This window comes from Globicephala melas, chromosome 7, assembly GCF_963455315.2.
Source record: "Globicephala melas chromosome 7, mGloMel1.2, whole genome shotgun sequence".
NCBI lineage: Eukaryota > Metazoa > Chordata > Mammalia > Artiodactyla > Delphinidae > Globicephala > Globicephala melas.
The window spans coordinates 88516017-88537556 of NC_083320.1; the positions used below are offsets into that span (position 1 = coordinate 88516017).

General features: G+C 35.2%; 1 protein-coding gene across 1 annotated transcript in view; it reads left to right on the plus strand.

Moving 5' to 3' along the window:
- Positions 1-21540, plus strand: part of LRP1B (LDL receptor related protein 1B) — a 1792829-nt gene that overhangs the window by 1213490 nt on the left and 557799 nt on the right. Inside the window, exon 32 of the mRNA XM_030883038.2 lies at positions 15569-15718. Within this exon, the coding sequence (XP_030738898.2) occupies positions 15569-15718 (150 nt within the window). The remainder of the gene's footprint in view (positions 1-15568; positions 15719-21540) is intronic.

Genomic DNA, 21540 nt, shown 5'->3' on the forward strand with positions numbered 1-21540 from the left:
TACTTTAAAATAAATTCAGAATTATACTGTTAAATTTTAATTTGTGCAAGATAGACTATTTTCCCAGAAATAACCCAGAACCTTATTACAAACCATATCTTAAGTCAGCATTAATGAGTATGGCTTGTGAGTCAGACATTCATTTATTCAATAAACAGATTTTTATTGAGTATCAGATTTTGTATTCGGCCTGTTGATAAAAATTTGACATTGTCCTTTTGCTTTAGGGGCACACGAACCTAAATCATTTTAGATCCCATTAAGTGAATTTATCTCAGTGACCTTGAGCAAATTACTGTTAGCTAGGTGGTACTTGCTTTCCTTATCTGTAAGATCAAGGCAAAATGCCTATTTTGTAAAGTTCTCATGAGGATTAAATGAGGAAAACTTATGAAAAGAACATCTGGCCTTTAATAATAGAACCTATCAGGAGTAGTAGTAGAAATTATACTGGGTCCAATAGACTGAAATTTGAATGATTTGATTGTCTGCAGTATTGAGTACGTATAAATGAATTCAGTTAAGAATAAACATAGAACAGAATCCATAGAAATCTAGCAGAGGAACATATGTAACTAAGTGGGCCTCTGAGATGAGCAAATTTTTATGCACATCTATATTGTCTTAATGCTGATGCTAAGAGGCAAACAAGTTTGAAGTACCGGGTTCTGCTCTCAGATCTTCCCAGCATAGCCCCTTAGGACCAATAGACAACTGGGCCCCCATCTTGTTCTAGAAGTTCTTGATGTGATTTACAAATAAGTATTGCTTACAAGTTCCTTCCAGTAACTTTCTACTTCAGGTTACTAGTCATGTCAACCAGGTGCTAAGACTGATGGTCTCTGTGATGCTGAATGACAGACTGTGCTGTCCATGTGTAAATGTGTTCCTCTTGCTGTTTCTCCTATATTCCCTGTCTAACCCTGTGGCCATTTGGCTCTATAGGAGAAGAAATTTTTTTCCTCTATCTTTCTAGGTTCTTTTGACTGGGGTAGTGCAGGCATACCTCAGAGATATTGCAGATTTATTTCCAGACCACCGAAATAAAGCAAATATCACAATAAAGCGAGTCACACGAAATTTTTGGTTTCCCAGTACATATAAAAGTTATGTTTACACCATACTGTGGTCTTTTAAGTGTGTGATAACATTATGTCTTAAAAAAAAATGTACGTACCTTAATTAAAAAATACTTTATTGATAAAAAATGCTATCCATCATCTGAGCCTTCAATGAGTCATCGTGGTAATGGCAAAGACCACTGATCACAGATCACCATAATAAATATAATAATAAAAAATTATGAAATATTGTGAGAATTACCAAACCGTGGCACAGAGACATGCAGTAGGCAAATGCTGTTGGAAAAATGGTCCTGTAGACCTGCTCGATGCAGGGTAGACTCAAACCTTCAATTTGCAAAAACACAGTATCCACAGGGTGCAATAAAGTGAAGAGCAATAAAATGAGGTATGCCTGTAATTAAAGTGACAGAAGGCAGATTAACAGGAGAAAAAAAATTAATTATGTAAGTATGGGAGCCCCGTAAGAATGAGACCCAAAGAAGTGACCAAAGCAGGCAGCATTTATACCTTTTAGACAAAGAAACAATTATTTGTGAAGATTTGAAAAGACAAAGGGGTTTGGGCTTGCAGTTCCAAAATAATGAAGTAACAAAGCTTATTTATACTGCTTTCTTGGCCTTGAATTCCCTATCTCTGGTGATAAGGATGCCTTCTATCTTCCTGGTATAGGGAGGATACCTTCACATGAGGGAATTAGTCCCTGCTTTCAGGCAAACAAAAGAGGCTCAGAGTATTTTTCTTTCACCAGCTGTTTCTTAAGTAACTTTAATTCAATATAATCAATATGGGGGAAGGGTTGGGGGGAGGGATAGTTTGGGATTGACATGTACACACTGCTATATTTAAAATGGATAACCAACAAGGACCTACTGTATAGTACAGGGAACTCTGCTCAATATTCTGTAACAACCTAATTGGGAAAAGAATTTGAAAAAGAATAGATATATGTATATGTATAACTGAATCACTTTGTTGTACATCTGAAACTAACACAACATTGTTAATCAACTGTACACCAATATAAAATAAAAAGTTAAAAAATAAATTAACAACTATCAACAAGAAAAAAAAAATCAATATGCCAACATAGCACATTTTGGGGTGGCCTGTCCTGAACCCCATCAGCTCTCATTAGCAACTCAGATATTTCTCATAAAAAGAAAGAACAAACAGAAATCAATTGGTCAATTTATCTACTTATCGGCAAGTTTTGTTTTGTTTGTTTGTTTTTTAGCACATAGTATAAATATAAAACCAAGTTCTTTTGAATGTAACCCTTATTCATTGCAACCCTGTTAATTGCAATTTTTGATCTATCCCAATAGGCTAGAGAGACTCTTATCTGTAAATTAACTATAAAAAATATTATTGGTGATTAACTTTATAGCAGGAAAGTCTTAACTATATTGTCAGTTTAAATTCTTTATTTGTGAGGAATGGCACCAGTAAAGACAATGCTGGTTTCAAGAGTATTGTAGATACTGATTAAAATAGATTAAAACTGTGTTGCATAGTAACTTTTTTTTTAAGTTAGCATTTTCACTGTGTGCTTGAACCACTTTCTTAAAATATATTCAGCAAGTTATATTGTTTACTAATTTACACAAAATACTGAAATATTTCAGATTATTGTGTTTTCTTTTCTAAAAGTTCTTTTTTTGCTTTTTTTTTTTTTTCCTCTCTTAATGGACAGTTTAGAGCTGTGATGTGAATAAGTGGACCAAAAAAATTTTTTTTGGTTTATACACAAATTAAAACTGCCTTTTAGTGTAGTATCAAGGTTAAGTCTCATAAGGAAACATTTGATAGTAGAAGAATTTTTGAAATACTCTCAAGAATTCATGCCACTGTAATCCCACTTTATAAGTTTCTTTTAGAACTATCCCCCTGAGATGATTTGTAAAATGGAATTTTTCAGTGCTATAAGTGAACATATGAATGTGTGAAAAAATAAGTACAAACCTGTTTTTGTTGGTATACAATGACTGTCATACCTATGAAATACTTACATACATAGGGATATTTGTTACTGTGTTATTTACTCATTGAATTTCACTGATATTTTGCACTGCAGGAAGTTATTGTAATTACTTTCTCATGATGAATCTGTCTGAGCCATCTCTGGCTTAAACTCCTGCCCACTGCATTCCCTGAACCATTTCCATGAAGAAAATTAGGTGATTAAGAAAGCAGGAGCTACTGTTCAGTTGATTTTTCTCCTTTTGCATATTGACTGTCAGATTATAAATTATTTTTGGAAAAAATGTATAGAAAAATGCATGGAAAAAATGTACAAGATGTAAGGAGAAAAAACAATATTCTGTCTCGTAAGGCTGGGAAGTGTCAAATGAAAACAATCATTTTCTATAACCCTTTATGAAACCTGTATTCTCACTGTGAAGTTACACCTTTGTGGTTGTATGCACTTAGCCTGGGATATATGATGAGGATGTCACTTTGGCAACAAAAATAACATAATTATAGTGACTACTTGTTATGGATTTAGAATATATTAAGTACTTGCAAAATGCTTTTCATTAATCATCTCATGGTAATCATTTCTGGAAGACTTTCTTACTCTTCCTTTATAGATTCAGAAACCGAGGCTTGTTGAAAGAAATGAGTTGCCTGTGATGAATGGTAGAGTTGGGATTCAAAACCAAGTTTATCTGCTTCCAAAGTCATATTAAATCTTAACCATATGCTATGCCTAGAGAGGCTCATTTCATATAGTAATTACCTGACCTCAAGCAAAGATCAAGGAATAAAACTGGTACTTAGTCAAGCATGGAAGATGGGAAAGAAAAATCTAGAGCTTATGTACTCCTAAGAAATGTGGGAACAAGTAGGACACTGCAGTCAGCTTTTCTAAGCAGCCAGGGGTATGCAAGAACCAGTCTCACCTCTGTGTCAATTTTGCCTCACAATTAATTATTTCTGAATCTTTAAATGCATGTTTTAAACAGTAATGTCACTGATATACTAGGCCTTCTAGTTTGTGGAATTGTTTTCATATTTTAATTCACTGGATTTCCCTTACTTGTTTTCTGTTAAATCCATATGCATGAAATACTTGAAAGAGAAGTGCATAGTGATCTTATCAAAACACCCAACTTGGCATTTTATGAGTGTGTATCACTGAAGACCAAGTAATTGCAGCCTTCAGGCAGTTTGGGCTGAATAACTTTGTTTCTGTTAAATACAAATCAACATTCCCATTATACATTGTTGAACTAAATATTTTCAATTAAGATTTATTGCTCAGTCTTGGATACATTAAATGCTTAGAGCAGTTTACAAAATGGGATTTTAATTTACTGCTTAAAGCCATTTCAGAGTTTAAAATGTTTATATATTATGAATTTTATCCCTCAAGCCTCATATAAAGCATATTGGCTTGTCAATCAGCATTACCCTTCATGGTTTATTCTTAAGAATCTAGTATAACTACATATTTTATTTTCTTGATGTTTTCTGTTCATTTTAAATGTAATCCCAGGGCTTCCCTGGTGGTGCAGTGGTTTAGAATCTGCCTGCCAAGGCAGGGTAAATGGGTTCGAGCCCTGGTCGGGGAAGATCCCATATGCCGCAGAGCGACTAAGCCCGTGCACCATAACTACTGAGCCTGCGCACCACAAGGAAGAGTAGCCCCCGCTCACCACAACTAGAGAAAGCCCGCACACAGCAACAAAGACCCAACTCAGCCAAAAATAAATAAGTTTTTTAAAAAATAAATAAATTAATGTAATCCCAACCAAAAGTCATTTGTTTACTCAACCTTCAAGTACACCTTCTTGAAACCTACCAAACATTTTTTTTATTGTTTAATCATTCTAACCCTTATATGTGGATTTTTAAATCTATTCATGGATAATATTCATAAACACTGTTTACCATATCAAAAGAACTCAAGGACCTCAATTTTTAAAAATAAGGTTAAAACAAATTTCTGGATATGTTTCCTTGCTTGATGTAATACAGTTATATATATACTTATTACTCAGCACAGTTACATTTATTATGTGTGAAGTTTAATCAACATACAGAGCTATGCACCCCAAAAGAAATGATAATAATAGGTTACCAAAAAGAATGGAGGAATTAACAAACTGATATTAAAATTACACATTCATATACACACAAATAATTTAAATTTGTTACATTTTTTAATCTGATCATTTACTCATTCAAATGTTATGGAGTGTAAAAAAAAAAGTTATTAAAAAAAAGGTTATGAAGTGCATACTAGGTTCCAGACTCTGAAAGTAAAACCTGGGACACATTATCAAAGTCATAGTCCAGTAAAGGAAAAAAACAGAAATATAAACCATTTGATGAGACCTTTAGTAGAGTTACACAACAACAAAAACCAATATTGTTCATGAGTACTGTATCCAGACACCATAAAGATAATGTAAGTAGACACTATAAAAATAGTACAACTAATTCTTGGTGAGAAAGAAAAATAGAGGAATGAGTTGTAACCAAATTGGTGATATTTTGTAACTTCAACTGGACCTTGAAGGAAACATATGCTTTTGTTTTTAAGGTATGATGGAAGAAGGGGCTTTCCTTATTCTTTTTCGTTTTTTTTTTTTTTGAAGATGTTGGGGGTAGGAGTTTATTAATTAATTTATTTTTGCTGTGTTGGGTCTTCATTTCTGTGCGAGGGCTTTCTCTAGTTGTGGCAAGTGGGGGCCACTCTTCATCATGGTGCGCGGGCCTCTCACTATCACGGCCTCTCGTTGCGGAGCACAGGCTCCAGACGCACAGGCTCAGTAGTTGTGGCTCTTGGGCCTAGTTGCTCCGTGGCATGTGGGATCTTCCCAGACCAGGGCTCGAACCCGTGTCCCCTGCATTAGCAGGCAGATTCTCAACCGCTGTGCCACCAGGGAAGCCCTCCTTATTCTTAGTAGAAAAAAAAAAAACAGGCTTAAAAGGCACAAAATCATGATATATCTAAAAAAACTGAATTATTCTGCCTGTCTGGGGAAAAAAATATCTAATACAAGGGAATATTTAGGATAATATTGACAGGAACTATAATTTTAAAATATTCAAATGACACAATTCAGTGATTTTAAAAATAGTTTGCTCTATTTTACCTATCAAGCTATAAATATAGCTTAGGGAAATTATAAAACTTAAGGCATTAAACCTTTTAAAATGATCTTTTAGAACAAAATACTTCTTAAGAAATAAACGTCACTGACTCTGTTTTTCCTCTAATTTTGCATGTTATTTTCACAAGGCACATAATTTTAAGAGCTTGAACTATAAGATAAATTGTTCCAAGTAAGAGCTTGGGACATTAAGAGCTTGAAATATAAATTGTCCCAAGTAAAATGATTTATGTGAGGGAGAATGGAGGAGATGCTGAAATCCTAACTTGATACAATAAGTAATAAGGAACTAATTAACTTAGGTCTGTAACTGTGTGTCATCAGTGACTTTTTTTGTTTTAATTCATTTATTTATTTATCTTTGGCTATGTTGGGTCTTTGTTGCTGAGCACAGGTTTTCTCTAGTTGCGGCGAGTGGAGGCTATTCTTTTTTGTGGTGCACGGGCTTCTCATTGCAGTGTCTTCTCTTGTTGCAGAGCACAGGCTCTAGGCACGCAGGCTTTGGTAGTTGTGGTGTGTGGGCCCCGTAGTTGTGGCTCACAGGCTGTAGGGTGCAGGCTCAGTAGTTGTGGCGCACAGGCTTAGTTGCTCTGCGGCATGTGGGATCTTCCCGGACCAGGGCTCGAACCCATGTCCCCTGCATTGGCAGGCAGATTCTTAATCACTGCACCACCAGGGAAGCCCCATCAGTGACTTCTTAAAGCGGAGTGAATTGAGAGGATTATTTCAAGGAATCCTTTAGATCAAGTTAAGATGAGGGCGATATAGATACTTGGAGTAGAAGAAAAAAACCAAAAAAGTATTTCCTCTATCCTAGGTTCTCTGGCTAGGGCCCTGGAAATTAGACTGACAACAGACAAATTAAAAAGAGGAAAACAGAGTTTATTAACTCTCATAGCACACATACATGTGAGAGAAACTCATTGAAGAGTAACTCAAAGGAGTGGTTAGAACTTGTGCTTATATAGCATCTTACCAAAGAACAATAAATTTGTAGAGAAATAAAAAGATAAAGGAAAAAGGTTTTAAACTTTCAAGGAAGGCGTACTATGAGAAGGTAAATATATGAGGAAAACTAAGGAAAGATAAGGGTCATTTTGGTAACTTTTGTTACATAGATTCCTCTCAGTGCTGTCTCTGCGCTGGTAAATCTAGACCTGTCTCTGGTGATTAAGAGGCTAAGCCCACTTTCAGCAAAAAGGGAGGGCAGAGAGCTTTGAGTTTTGGTGTCTGTTGTTTCTTAATTATCTTCAGGACAAAATAATCTTTAAACCAAAGAGGTCTATTTTGGAGTGGCATATTCTGATGCCCTACATTCTCAACTTTTTGTTGAATAATATTTTTGAATTGAAATTTTTATTGAGGTAATCTTAGATTCACGTGCAGTTATAAAAAATAATGCAGAGGGGTTCCGTGTATACTTTATCTAATTTTCCCCAATTGGAATATTATGTAAAACTACAGTAAAATATTACAACTCAGATATTGACCTTAATACAATCCACCAATCTTATTCAGATTATGTATTATTAGTATTCATTTGTGTGTTTGTATATTTAGATCTGTACAATTTTATAACATGTATAGGTTGCTGTATCCAATATCAGAGTCAAAATACTGAATAAACTGAATTGAGTTCTGTGGATAAGTGGATGGGAAAAAAGAAAAGCAAAATAAGATAATAATTCCAATATCACAACAATCCTTCCTGATACCCTTTTATAACCACACCTACCCCCTCCTCCCCCTTTTTTTCCTCCCCACACTATCTTCCATTTCTAAAATTTTGTCATTTTATTTATTTATTTTGCGGTGTACGCGGGCCTCTCACTGTTGTGGCCTCTCCCGTTGCGGAGCACAGGCTCCGGACGCGCAGGCTCAGCGGCCATGGCTCACGGGCCCAGCCGCTCCGCGGCATGCGGGATATTCCCAGACCGGGGCACGAAACCCGTGTCCCCTGCATCGGCAGGCGGACTCTCAACCCCTGCGCCACCAGGGAAGCCCTAAAATTTTGTCATTTTAAAATGTTATATAAGTGGAATCATACAGTATGTAAGCTTTTGGGTTGACTTTTTCCACTTAGCATTTATCCTTGTAGAGTCATCAAAATTGTTTCATGTGTCAATAGTTTGTTATTGTTGTTTTTTTCTTTCCTTTTTAATGCTGAGTAGTATGCCATGGTATGTACATATCATAGTTTACCTAAACATTCTCCTGTTGAAGGAAATGGGATGATTCCAGTTTCTGACTGAAGCCAAATCCGTCCCCTATACACCGACACTGAATTAAATCTCGGAGACAGTGTTTTGGGTGAAGTAGAAAAGAATAGCTTTATTACTTTGCCAGGCAAAGGGGGCCACAGCAGGCTAATGCCCTCAAAACTGTGTGTCTCCACCTTGTGGGGGGTGGGGGGGGGACTCGTGGTGTGAGGAGTCTTATAGTCCTGGGTCAGGGTTGCTGATTAAGATCAGGGGACGGTAAGCGCAGGGCCCGCATTCCTTCAATTCAGACCTTCTCTGGAATGAAGAATGCTTGTCAAGCAGGTAACGTCTTCCATTTGGGGGCTTTAGTTCTGAGAAGAGCTCAAAGATAATGTTATGTATATCCCTTGAGGGGGAACCAGGACACTGCCCCTAGACTGTACTATTGTCTCTTGACTGCTCCTCCCTTATCTCCACATCCCCTCCCTTCCCTGATTAGCAGCTGTTTGAACCTGCCCTTTGGAACTCAGGGAAGGGGACACAGAAAGGCTTTTGTACCCAGGAGGCCCATAGGGTCCTGCTCCATTTCATGACTACAACAAATAAAGCTGTTATAAACATTCGTGTACAAGTTTTTGTGTGAACATCCATTTTCATTTCTCTGGGATAAATTCCCAGGAGTGCAATTAGTGGGACCTATGGTAACAATATGCTTAATTTCATAAGAAACTGCCCAGTTCTTTTCCAGAGTGGCTGTACCATTTTATGTTCCAACCAGCAATGTGTCAGTGATATAGTTTTTTCCTACGTCTTTGCCAGCATTTATTTTTGTCACTAGCTTTATTGTAGTCATTTTTGTAAGTGTGTAGTGATACTCATTGTCATTTTAGTTTGCATTTTCCTGTGACGTTAAACATCTTTTTCATGTACTTACTTGCCATATGTATATCTTCTGTGAGATTTCTGTTCATTCATTTTCCCCATTTTCTAATTCTATTTTTTTTAAACTATTGAGTTTTGAGAGTTCTTTTCAAGATCCTAGTCTTTTGATGGATATGTGGATTGCAAATACTTTGTCTCAGGCTGAAGCATATTTCTGATTGGCTTTCATAGAACAGATGTTTCTAATTTTGATGTATCTGTATAATTGAGAAAATACTGTATTAAAAATTAAGTGCACAATCTGAGTATTTCTCATTAAATTATCTCAAAATTATCATTTGTAGGGATTACCAGAGAAATGGTTGTAAATTTTAAAAGTAGGATTTTAGCTTGAAAGGGAAATACAAAAACCTATACTACTAATAAATAGGTAAAATGTATTAAGTACATCTATGTACCAGACACTAGGATATGAGGCCCTTTTATAACCTTCTTATTATTACAGCCTCACAATGGTGCAGTGAGTGTGTAGCCACAAAGGCTACCTAGCCTTCTGTCAGATCAACCCAGAGACGCTTAGACAAAGTGATTGGAGGGTGGCCGTTTATATTTGTGTTCACTTTAGAGAGAATCCAGGGACACAAACAGTAATTTGGGCTTCCTCAGGATATTTATTCTTTTTTTTCTTTTAATAGATCTTTATTGGAGTATAATCGCTTCACAATACTGTGTTAGTTTCTGTTGTACAACAAAGTGAATCAGCCATATGCATACATATGTATGCATACATACATAGGGAGCCTCCCTCCCACCCTCCCTATCCCACCTCTCTAGGTCATCTCAAAACACCGAGCTGATCTCCCTGTGCTATGCTGCTGCTTCCCACTAGCTATCTATTTTACATTTGGTAGTGTGTATATGTTGATGCTACTCTCACTTCGCCCCAGCTTCCCCTTCCCTGACACCATAAAGCATAAACAAGACGAAAAGACAACCCTGAGAATGGGAGAAAATATTTGCAAAGGAAACAACGGACAAAGGATGAATCTGCAAAATATACAAACAGCTCATGGAGTTCAATATCAAAAAAACAAGGAATTCAATTAAAAAATTGGCAAAAGACCTAAATAGACATATCACCAGAGAAGGCATACAGATGTCCAAGAGGCACATGAAAAGATGTTCAACATCACTAATTATTAAAGAAATGCAAATCAAAACTGCCATGAGGTATCACTTCACACCAGTCAGGATATTTATTCTTTAACTTACAAAATCTAAGTATTCTCAGAGGGGATAAAGCATTTCTTGAGACAGCCTAATTGTGAGTAGGCAATTAATCCTATTCTACTTCTCCATGGAATAACAATGCTCCTTTGAAGCTAAAAGTTCAATGTTTCAGAGAAAGTGCTGCCCCAGGAATAATCATGCCTGTTTTGGTGTACTATGAAAAGATCTCCATTTTGGAATATCCAGAACATTATAATTATTCTACAAGTATAGTAGGGCATACAACTTTACAATATTTTCCCATTTTTTGTGTTTTCAATAGCCAGTTTCTACAACTTTCACAATTCCAGAAGCAGAAGTTGTATTCCATTGTCTGAAGATAACACTACAAAGAAAATATTTAGAAGATTTCAATGTTATTTATACACGTCTAGAGGCCTTGAAGTTAATCATCTACATTTAAATATCCATAGTATGTTTTTTTCCCTATCTACATCTTTAGTATTCCTCTGTCTCCAGAGATCTCATCATGACCTACTTTCCAGCAAAATTTAAAAGGCCTCATTGAACCTTTTAAAAATTCAAATTTAAAAGATTATAAAAATATGCAGTGTTTAAAAGAAATTTCTTAAATTTTGTATTCCAAAATGACCTGGAGAGAGTTCTTAAAAATACTGATGCCTGGGACCAACATAAACCAATTAAATTAGAATTTCTGTGATTGGGATCGGTATTTTTAATAGCTTTCCAGATAGTTATAATGCACTGCTAGGGGTGAAAATTTTGAAATTAAATTTGACAAGTGATGGCAAAAATTAGATAATTACTATCCCTAGAAAGCCTCAATTAAAAAAATTTTTTCTATATATTTGCATTTTTGTTTTAATTCCACATTGCATGGTATATTGATTTTATTTTGAGTGATATAAAAAAGAAAAGAAATGAGACACATAGAAATGAACTTTCCAGTCTTAATTGTAACAACACTTAAAACTTAATGGACTTAATTTTTTTAGTGATATATGGAAAATATAGTTAGATTATATTTTTTAAAAATGTGTAGTTGTTTCTTATATCAGTGTATGGAATGTTCCTACTATGAGAGCAGTTATATAATTTTCGCAAGTTACATTGTCTAAATTAAAAAATAAGCTGGTTTAAATCAAATGTTCAAATAAAATAATATATTAAGTGAAATCTTTGGTTTAAAATAACGAATGTTAGAATCAAAGCAGATGGATTACCTCTGCATTTTTATAATAATAGAAAAGATAGGTAAAAAGTAGGTTTTTCTTTTCATAAAGGTTTTTCAGTTTAGATGATGACTTTTCTTCCATTGATATACCTATTATATTATTTAATCTCAATTTTCTCTTTTGATTACCAGATCCAGATGATTTTAAAAATAAATATGTCTGGCAGAAATGACTCTGTATTACTAATGGCATATTCTTCAGACAGACCTTACAGTCCTTTTGAAGATATTTTCATCTTAGTTACCCATTCTGAGGATCTTCTAGTACAGACATAATTATATTTCTCTGCACAGGTTCCAGGACAGTTTTATGGACATGCTTATATTTGATCTGTTTTCTCATGGCTCTTGACTTAGTATGCTAAAATCATTGAGTAGCTTCAATTACATCAAAACCACTATTAGTTTACTGCTTAATGATTTATCTTTTGAAATTATTCCAATAGATGGATACCAATTCTTCAATGTTATTAAAACCTAAGCATAATAACAAAGTTTAAAAATCTTATGTAAAACATTTATATTAATGAAGTTTAAAAATATGTACTTCTAAACATGCTCATCTATGAATTTAAAATGTATATCATCAGTTTCTTGAATTCATAATAGGATTATTAAAATATTTCAGTTCTCTTGTATACACCTGGAAATAAACACGCTCAAGGGCATTCTGGGGTTAAGCTAATATATCTGACAGGAGAGAAGGTATATGTTGGTGACTAGGTGACATATCACATACATATATAGATTAAAATAGGAACTTTAATTTTTTTAAAACTATTAATCCTAAACTATTTTGTATTAATATTGATATAAAAAATATAAGCCATACCAAGTAGCTCTATTGAATCATTGCCTTTCCTCCCTATTTTCATAATACATGGACATAAGTGGTATAGTAGAAAAATTCTGTTGTGGGGATAATTCAACTTTACTAGGCAGAACTCCTTGAAGACAACTTATAATTTTCATAGTGGAGTTAATTAAATACCCCATGCCTTCATTCAGTGTTTATAAATTTTCTTCTCTGCTCTAGGCATCATGCTCAGCGCTGAAGGTGAAAAGCTCACAATGACAACAGCTTCTTTCCTCTCAGCACGCACAGTCCAGGGACAAAGATGTTCAGTAGTAAAAACTGGGGAGCTCTGCCCCAAACTCTGCAACTTCTCTGCTCTGTATAACTGCTTTACAAAACCTAAGTTCGGGTCTAGAAACTGCAGTTTTAGGTAGATGAGAAAATTCTGATATTGTGGGTTAATCTGGAGTTGAACGTATTCAATATGTACCCTCTCCTTACAAAAAGGAGTTGAAGAAACTTAAACAAACACATTCCCTAAGATGGAACAGATAAGAATATTGATTTTAAAAATCAAGGTGAAGGAAAATAATCGATTATCCTGTTGAAGCCAGAAGTGAAGTTTATGGTATAAATGCAATTCCTTTACAATTGCCAGAGATGGGTCACAAATCTGACTCTTCAGTTTCTTTGCAGTCAAAGCAAAGAGAGAAATATGATCAGTTACAATTTTATATTTTCCACATAAAGCTTTTTCTGGCACCGAGTCCTGAAAGAGATTTCTCCCATGGGTCCTTATATAAAGAGGTCACACTGTGATATATTATTTCAGACACTATATCCTGGCAAGTATAACAGTGGGTTTCCTATGGCTACTTCTTATACCATCTTTCATTTAAACCAAGGGCACAATGCCAAAGTTCAATTCAGCAAGAGATTCCAAGAGGGAGAAAAACTTAGCAAGCTAAAAATGCAGATAACTCTCTGATGGTTCAGCTTGACTGAGAGGTAAAGTTTGGAATACACAAGGAGATAGGTAACTTTTCTTAAAGGGAATTTTTCATAAATGTATTCATTAATTTGATACTTGCTGAAAATTTGGCAGTAGAAAGTTTGGGGTTATATTTTGTACCGTAAATCTATATTAAAGATATGCTTCATTGCTGTTTAAAGATGGAATTACGTGCTTTAGATGGTCAACTAAGTAGAAGGTAAAATAAACCACTTCTGAAAATTAAGCTGTCTAAACCAGAATTTATTAATACCAGAAAAGATAGATGGAGATGGCTTAGGAAGTACCTGTAGAATAAGCAAACTCTCTCTCATAAAAAAATGGAATGATGGGGCTTCCCTAGTGGCGCAGTGGTTGAGAGTCTGCCTGCCGATGCAGGGGACACGGGTTCGTGCCCCTGGTCCGGGAAGATCCCACATGCCGCGGAGCGGCTGTGCCCGTGAGCCATGGCCGCTGAGCCTGTGCGTCCGGAGCCTGTGCTCCACAACGGGAGAGACCACAGCAGTGAGAGGCCCGCGTGCCGCAAAAAAAAAAAAAAAAAATGATGAATGATTTTCACCATGAAAGTATTATATCATAGAATATGGCTGTGATAGTTTTTATTTGATTATTTTTTTCATAGTAATTAAAGCCAATTACCCACAGTGGTTATCAAAAAAAAAATCTGAAAATTTTATCCCTGCAATGTCTAATTTTATGCCTTGTGATTTTTCTGGTGAATCTCCCAGACTTTTGTTAAGAAAACATACCAATAAGTCAGTAAATAGCTGGTATATTGTATAGGCTTGTTTTATTATTGCTACTTGCTGAAAACTGGTCCACTCTGTGGATTGGGACTAACTGTAGTTGAGAATATTTTGGATATGGTATCACTTTCTCAATGTACTTGAACTCGTACGATTCTCTCCAATTGTCTTCCTTCTTTCTTTCTTCCTTCTTGTCTTCCTTTCTTCTTTCTTTCCTTTTCTTCATCTTGGTTTTTTTTTTTTTTTTTAATAGGGAAGGGACTTTTTTGTAGTTTGTTCACTACATTTTGTGAGGGAGATCCCAGAAACACTTTATTTATTGTATGCCTGAGGATGTGCCCACGTGTGCTTTTTCGTTAAGTAGTTGTGGGTCACAGAAGACCAACATGGAGCCACAGTGTTACTGTTACAACGTAGATCATAAGCCTACTGAGAATGCCTGTAATTAATTAGATGTATACCCTTGGCAATCAAAATTTACGTGTCCTGATACCTTTGAAAACCATGAACACCCCTATAATGTATGTAATTGTTCATAAACTACAAAAAGCTAACTTACAGTGACACACTGTGCCATGTAGGGACAATGGTCTTAAGCCATTGGCTTGGTTCACTTGCTGTATGGTTTGTTTCTCAATGGCGTCTCCTATATGAGCCCAATTCACTGCCATGCTTCAGTGAAATTACTAATTGTTGAAATTCTCCTACCTTTGGATTTACTTGAAAACTACTGAAAACACCAATTTAAATCTATAACTTTCTAAAGTAACTTTTACTAAAAGTAAAGGAGAAATTATAAATATCATTAATAAGTATCCCAAATGAGTTTTACACATTAAAACTTTCTGAGGCAAAGCAGCGTAATGAAGAGGGCAGACACTCAGTTTAGAAACAGAAACTTTCTTAAAATTTCCAGAATGTCCACTTACTAGCTATGGCCTCAAATAGATTTCTTAACTATTCTAGGTATTATTTTCCTTATCTGTAAAATGGAACAGTCATTCCTCTTAATGTCATAAAATTGTTATGATAACAGAGATAACCACTGTGTCTCTAAAAGTATATTATTTGACGGATAGTTAAAACAGTGTGTGTATATCTCCCTGTTAGCCAGATCTTATTTTTAAAGACAAAAATCTGAGCCTGAAACTGATTTTTTTCCCCCAAACCCCAGTGCTAGGTGAATATTATAATTTAAGTGGCTACCGTTATGTTTAAATTGTATAATTTAATTACAGGACTATCAATAGACTATGTGGAAAACAAACTTTATTGGATCAGTTCGGGAAATGGAACCATAAACAGATGCAACCTGGATGGTGGTAATTTAGAAGTAATAGAGTCAATGAAAGAAGAACTGACAAAAGCTACAGCCCTAACCATCATGGGTAAGTACAATGATACTATAGCTAGGATGCTTGTATTGATTGGGGTTGATTAATTGTGACCTGTTAAAGCTTAGAAAAGACTGCTCCATTAACACCAGAAGCACATTCAAATTGCACATCTCTAAGGGAGTTTTTCTTTTCTTTTTCTTTTTTTAACCTTAGCAAACAAACTTAAAAGATTATCCAGATCAGTGACTTAGTGCTATTAGCAATAATAACTTCACTGGTATTGATTCTTGGGGTATTACTATTCTTGGTATTATTTTACGATCATTTTCTGTGTTCTACTATAGTGTTCTAAAGTGCAAGGACCTTGTGTATTTGTCACAATAAGGTAAAATCTTATCTCTGCTTATAAGGGATAGATTGATCTACACAGACAGTTGAAGAAACAAGGCCACAGTGTCATTGACCAATGACTTAAATTATTCTTCCACAAAAATTCTTTATATGTACACACAAACACACACACACACACACACACACACAGAGATTATACCTGACTAGTGGTTATTTTAGAATAGGATTTATTTACAATTGTCTCATAAGTCAATAAGAAAATAAGGTTATTTTGTATTACCCAGCTTTACCAAATTAACAAGAAAATTTTGTTGTATGTGTATTTTTACATTTTTTAAATCACCTGAGTAAAAACAGCAGAGCTTAAATTCTGAAAGTGGTTTGGTAAACTGCAACAATCCCCAGTCAACACCCACACTACATTTTCAAAAATTGAATTCCAGCATACTTCGTGAAATCAACCCAAACTAGCGAATAATATAGCCAAAGAACCCAGTAAGTTAGAGGAAGCGTGATAAAAATATGTCATAACATTTCAAGAGATGTCATTGACTTTTAGTGAATATATACACACATATATATATCACAAACTTTATATACTGTAAAAATCATTGCCTCATAGAAAAATGTAGGCTTTATAAAAATTTATTTCTGCTAACATGATTGCTACCGACCCTGCTATGAGTAGGAAATGAGTACTAAACTTACAGAACTCAATGCTATGAACAAAATCTCAAAAACTGGAGTAGTCCATTTTAGCAAAAAAATAAAGTAAGTTAGTTTTGTTTCCTAATAAAATAGAAGAGACAAAGCATGGATGAAATCATTAAGCATATATTGGATCAGAGCTGTGAATCTTATTTGACATCAGTGCCGTATGGGAACCGATCTTGAGTAAATTAAAATTCTTTTAACAAGTGAATGGTTATGTATCTGTACTTCTCCCTGCCACCATAATTTGATTAACACTGAAAGATAAAAAATAAAGAAATCTATTAATACCTCTACTGTCAATACATTAACTGGACATATCAAAATATATCTGCAGTTTGAAGGCTTAAAGTGTAAAGGGCATCACCAAAGAGAAGCAAGAGAGCAACTTCTACTTTCTGAAGTTCCCTAGCTGGTCTCTGAATTTGTCCTTCTGTTCAGATTCCCCCTTCTTTCAGAACCTCTCTACTCTTTCTCTTTGGGGATGGTATAAAGTGTGATGAGGACCTGCTTCCTGCTGAGGCTGAATAGTATAGTCATATAAAAAAGACAATAAAAAAAGGAGAACCTTACCACTATCCAGGGGATTACTGATGATTACAGCTATAAATGTTTAAGAAGAAATTTGCCTACAGTGATACTGAAATTGCACATCCAGGAACAAAGAAATAATTGTAATATGAGATGACCAGTTATATACCAGCTTCTCAGACTACCTAGGTGATGGATGATAAGTAACTGAAAGTTTGTGTTTCACTAAAATTTAGGAGTAGTTTTCCTAAAATTGAGTTAATAATCTCTTTGGATGCATTTCACAATTTTTTAAACTTAAAATATTATAATTTGTAACTCTCTGGGGGCTCCCAGTTTTACTTGGAATAGTATATACAGAATAAACTGAAAGGAGCTGTGAAATATTAAAATTAGGTAAAGCAATAGGTATTTGGTAATACCTAGATTAAAATAAAGCAATTATTTGATGATTCAACCAAGTCCAAGACCCAAAGACCAAGATTGCTATATCTAAGTTTCACAAACCTTATGATACTTCTTTCAAGAGGTAGAGTTTAACTTCCCTCCCTTTGAGTGCAGGCTGGACTTAGTGACTCACTTCTAATGAATAAAATAAGGCAAATGTGATGGCGTTTGACTTTGGAGATGAGGTCATAAAAGGCATGAGCCTTCCTCCTTGCCCTGTCTCTCTTGGGTCCCTCACTCCGGGCAAAGCCAGGTGACAAGTTATGAGGTCCCACAAGCAGCCCAGTGGAGAAGTCCACACAACAAGGAACTGAGACCTCTAGTCAATAGCCGTATGAGTGAGCCATCTTGAAAGCAGAGCCTCCAGCCCAGTCAAGATTTCAGTTGACTCAGCCAAAGCCAGTGCATTACAGCAACCTCAAGAGAGACTCCAAACCGGCACCACCCACATAGTGGCTGCCAGATTCCTGATCCATAGAAACTATGTGAGACAATGAATGTTCATTGTTTTAAGATACTGAATTTTGGGGTTAATTTGTTATATAGCAATAGATAACTAATTCATGTAATTCCATGTATAGAACTCATTCATTTACGAATAGATTCACAAATTCAAATACTTATTTAATAGAGTGTGGCAAGTTATAAATAGTAAAGTGTGTCAGGTGTGATAAAATCCAATGGCTCAACATGATAGTAAGTAGTAACTGAGTCTAGACTTCAGTATCTAGACTTACTTGAGGGTGGCAGAAAGTATGATAAAACCGGAGAGAGCTAATGGTCCACTTGAGGTAGAACACCTCTCACCTCCACTTATTTTTTACCATAAGGAACATTAACAGGCTGTGCCAGACATTTCATTTTTCATGAGAAGCAAGAAATCTAGATCTGTTGTTGTTGTTGTTGTTTAAATCTCGAAATTTAAAAATGTTACCAAATTATCACATTACAAAAAATACCATGCAGGCCAACATAGTGCACATATAGGCTAACTGTGAAGGCTAACACTCTACAAACCAAGAAAACTAACGAATAACAAAAACACCACCACGACAATCATCTGTGTGCTTGATTCATCCCAGTGGCACCACCTAGTCACCACCTCTGGTTCAGTCATCTTTTATGTTGGTGATGTTGAATTGTAGAGTGAAAAGGATGGAGCTAAGGCAGCTAATGCCCAGTTGTACCATTGGAGGGGACTTGGTAGAAAAAAATAATAATAATCTGGGAGAGCTGGCATAACCTACAGAGGTGAGCAGGACATATGATTTCTCACCAAGCTTTTGTGGTCTTGTTTGACCAGACCTTGTATTCTGCCTGAGGTATATACAAATGAAGAGCATACGAATGTGAGGTCAACTTCTTATTTGAGTTCAACTGTTGACAAGGAAATGTAACTTCTAAATGTAGAGCTTGCACCTTAACAGCAATGGATACTTAATTCCATTCATTCTTTCAACGTATATTCACTAGTGCCTACCATATTGCCAGGCATTGCTATATATGGTGGTGAGAATCCCAACTTCATCAAATTTGCAGAAAAGCAAGGAAGACAGACACTAAGGAGGATGGAAAATGCACAGAATTATAGGTAACTGTTAAGGAACAAAAAAAGAGAAAAAGAGGACAAAGCAGGGAAAAGAGATAAAAAAGTATATAAAAAGATATAAAAAGGTAAAAAAGTATATAAAATTTTAGGTTTTAGGTTGAATGGCCCAGAAGAGTGAAAGAATGTGAACCAACAAAAACTGTTTTAGTTGTTCATTTGGTTTTCAGTTGTGTTATTAAATGCTTTGTTTTAAAAAATATTTTTAAAGTAATTTAATTATATCAAAATAAACCTTCACAGGTGATTCTGATAATTTACCAGGTTAGACATCTTTTAAGTTGACCATGGTTCAAATACAGTGTTGTCTGTGATTCACCTTTTCTCCAGTGAGTCACTTGGTCAGAAGTGATTTACACATCGTGTACAATGGCTGTTTGATGAGGACTCTTAACACCGTTTACTCTGGACTGAATGTTTGCGTTTCCCCAGATTCATATGTTGGAGCCCTAATATGATGGTTATTAGGAGGCGGGGCCTTTGGGAGGTAATTAGGTCATGACATTCAAGCTTCCATAATGGGATTAGTGTCCTTCTAAGAAGAGACCAGAGAGCTTGCCTCTCTGGGCTGTGAGATTACAGCAAGTAAGTGCTGACATCCTGATCTTGGACTCCAGTCTCCAGAACTGTGAGAAATAAATTCCTGTTGTTTAAGTCACTTAGTCTATGGTATTTCTGTTAGAGCAACCCAAACTAACTAAAATACCATTCCAGTTAGCTGATATAAGCTGACTAGCCTATAAACTTTGAACATCAAATTCTTCCCCATTTTAAAGAATGACCTTGTCAATTTTCTTTTCTCAAATGTCAGAGCTAACAAATAAAATAGTTGCTGCTTTCAAACACAATAGCTGGTAGCTCTAAAATTATATCTACTATTTATTTTTCTTAGATAATTTTTCTCAGTATTTAGCAGTTCTTTTTAAATCATTTTCTTTTATAAATATATTTCAGTTTCATGATATAATAAGGTTACTCTAAAACATTTTCTTACATGATGTCCAAGAGGTTTGTGTTATAAAATAGTGTATAGTCAACTATGTTATAGTTAACTATTGATTACCTAGTTTTCAGGTACAGAACTTTTTTGTTTGTTTCTATTCACCTTTTCCTCATAACATTTGGCATTTTCCTCGTCATTAATGTCTGCAGGAGACAGTGAGGTAATCGCAAATTAAGAAAGTTGCTCTTCACTGCCTTTAAGAGGAGAAGGAGGTTAAAACTATTGACTAAAATTAGTGTTTGTGGGTTATTTATGGATTATATTTAACATACTGTTCCCTTTTCACTGTCAGCATATGCAGTTTGAGAGCAGACTGCATATATTGTATCCACATTGAAGAGAAAGTTAGAAAAATGAAAGAAAATACACAAATAAAGCAAATGTACTGGCAGAAATAGGCTGAATAATTTTTAGAGAAAATTAAGATGGAATTTGGGAAATAGCAGGATGGTAACTTAGCTATATTTTGTACTTTTAGGGTGAGGAAAGGAAGACCTGGGGCAAACGGACCACAGATTTAAAATAAAAACGAGGATATAGATTATTCAATTATAGAATATAAATTATTCAAGCAAACTTGAAGAAATGTGCATATCTGTATGGCAATTGTGGATTTAGTGGTCAGCATCTTATTCAATCATAGGTGACCTTCATACAGTCCATTAAAACATGTCATGTAGTAATTTGTCAAGTTTTACTAGGGCAAGAGTCTGAGTCCTGGGCACTACAAGGGGTATGGGTTTGAATTTAAACCTCCACCCCACGCTCACACCTCATGAGCTTTTTTTTCATTAGCTCATATATTACTCCATTGTATATACAGTATTCCCATTGAGATTCAAGTATACATCTACTCTTTTTGTTTCATTTTGTGGTAAATATGATCTTTGGAAATTGTTCTTACCATAGTACTTGTAAATGGGAATTCTGAAGTTAACATGGCAGGTTCTTCTTGAATGTCAAGGGGTATATATATTAGTAGCTTTCTTTATGTGATTAAATCATAGACTTTTATAATTAAATGTAACCTTAGAGATCTTTAAAGTTATTTTGTCAGTTGAGGAAGTATACTTCAGATTCCTGTTCCTACTATTCACTAACCAGCTGTGGCTATGGGACAACTACTGAACTCTATGCCTTAATTTTCTACTCTGCAAAAACATGAGCTTTGACCTTATGAGCTACAAAGTTTTAAAAACTTGTATGATTTTGTCACTAATGGGT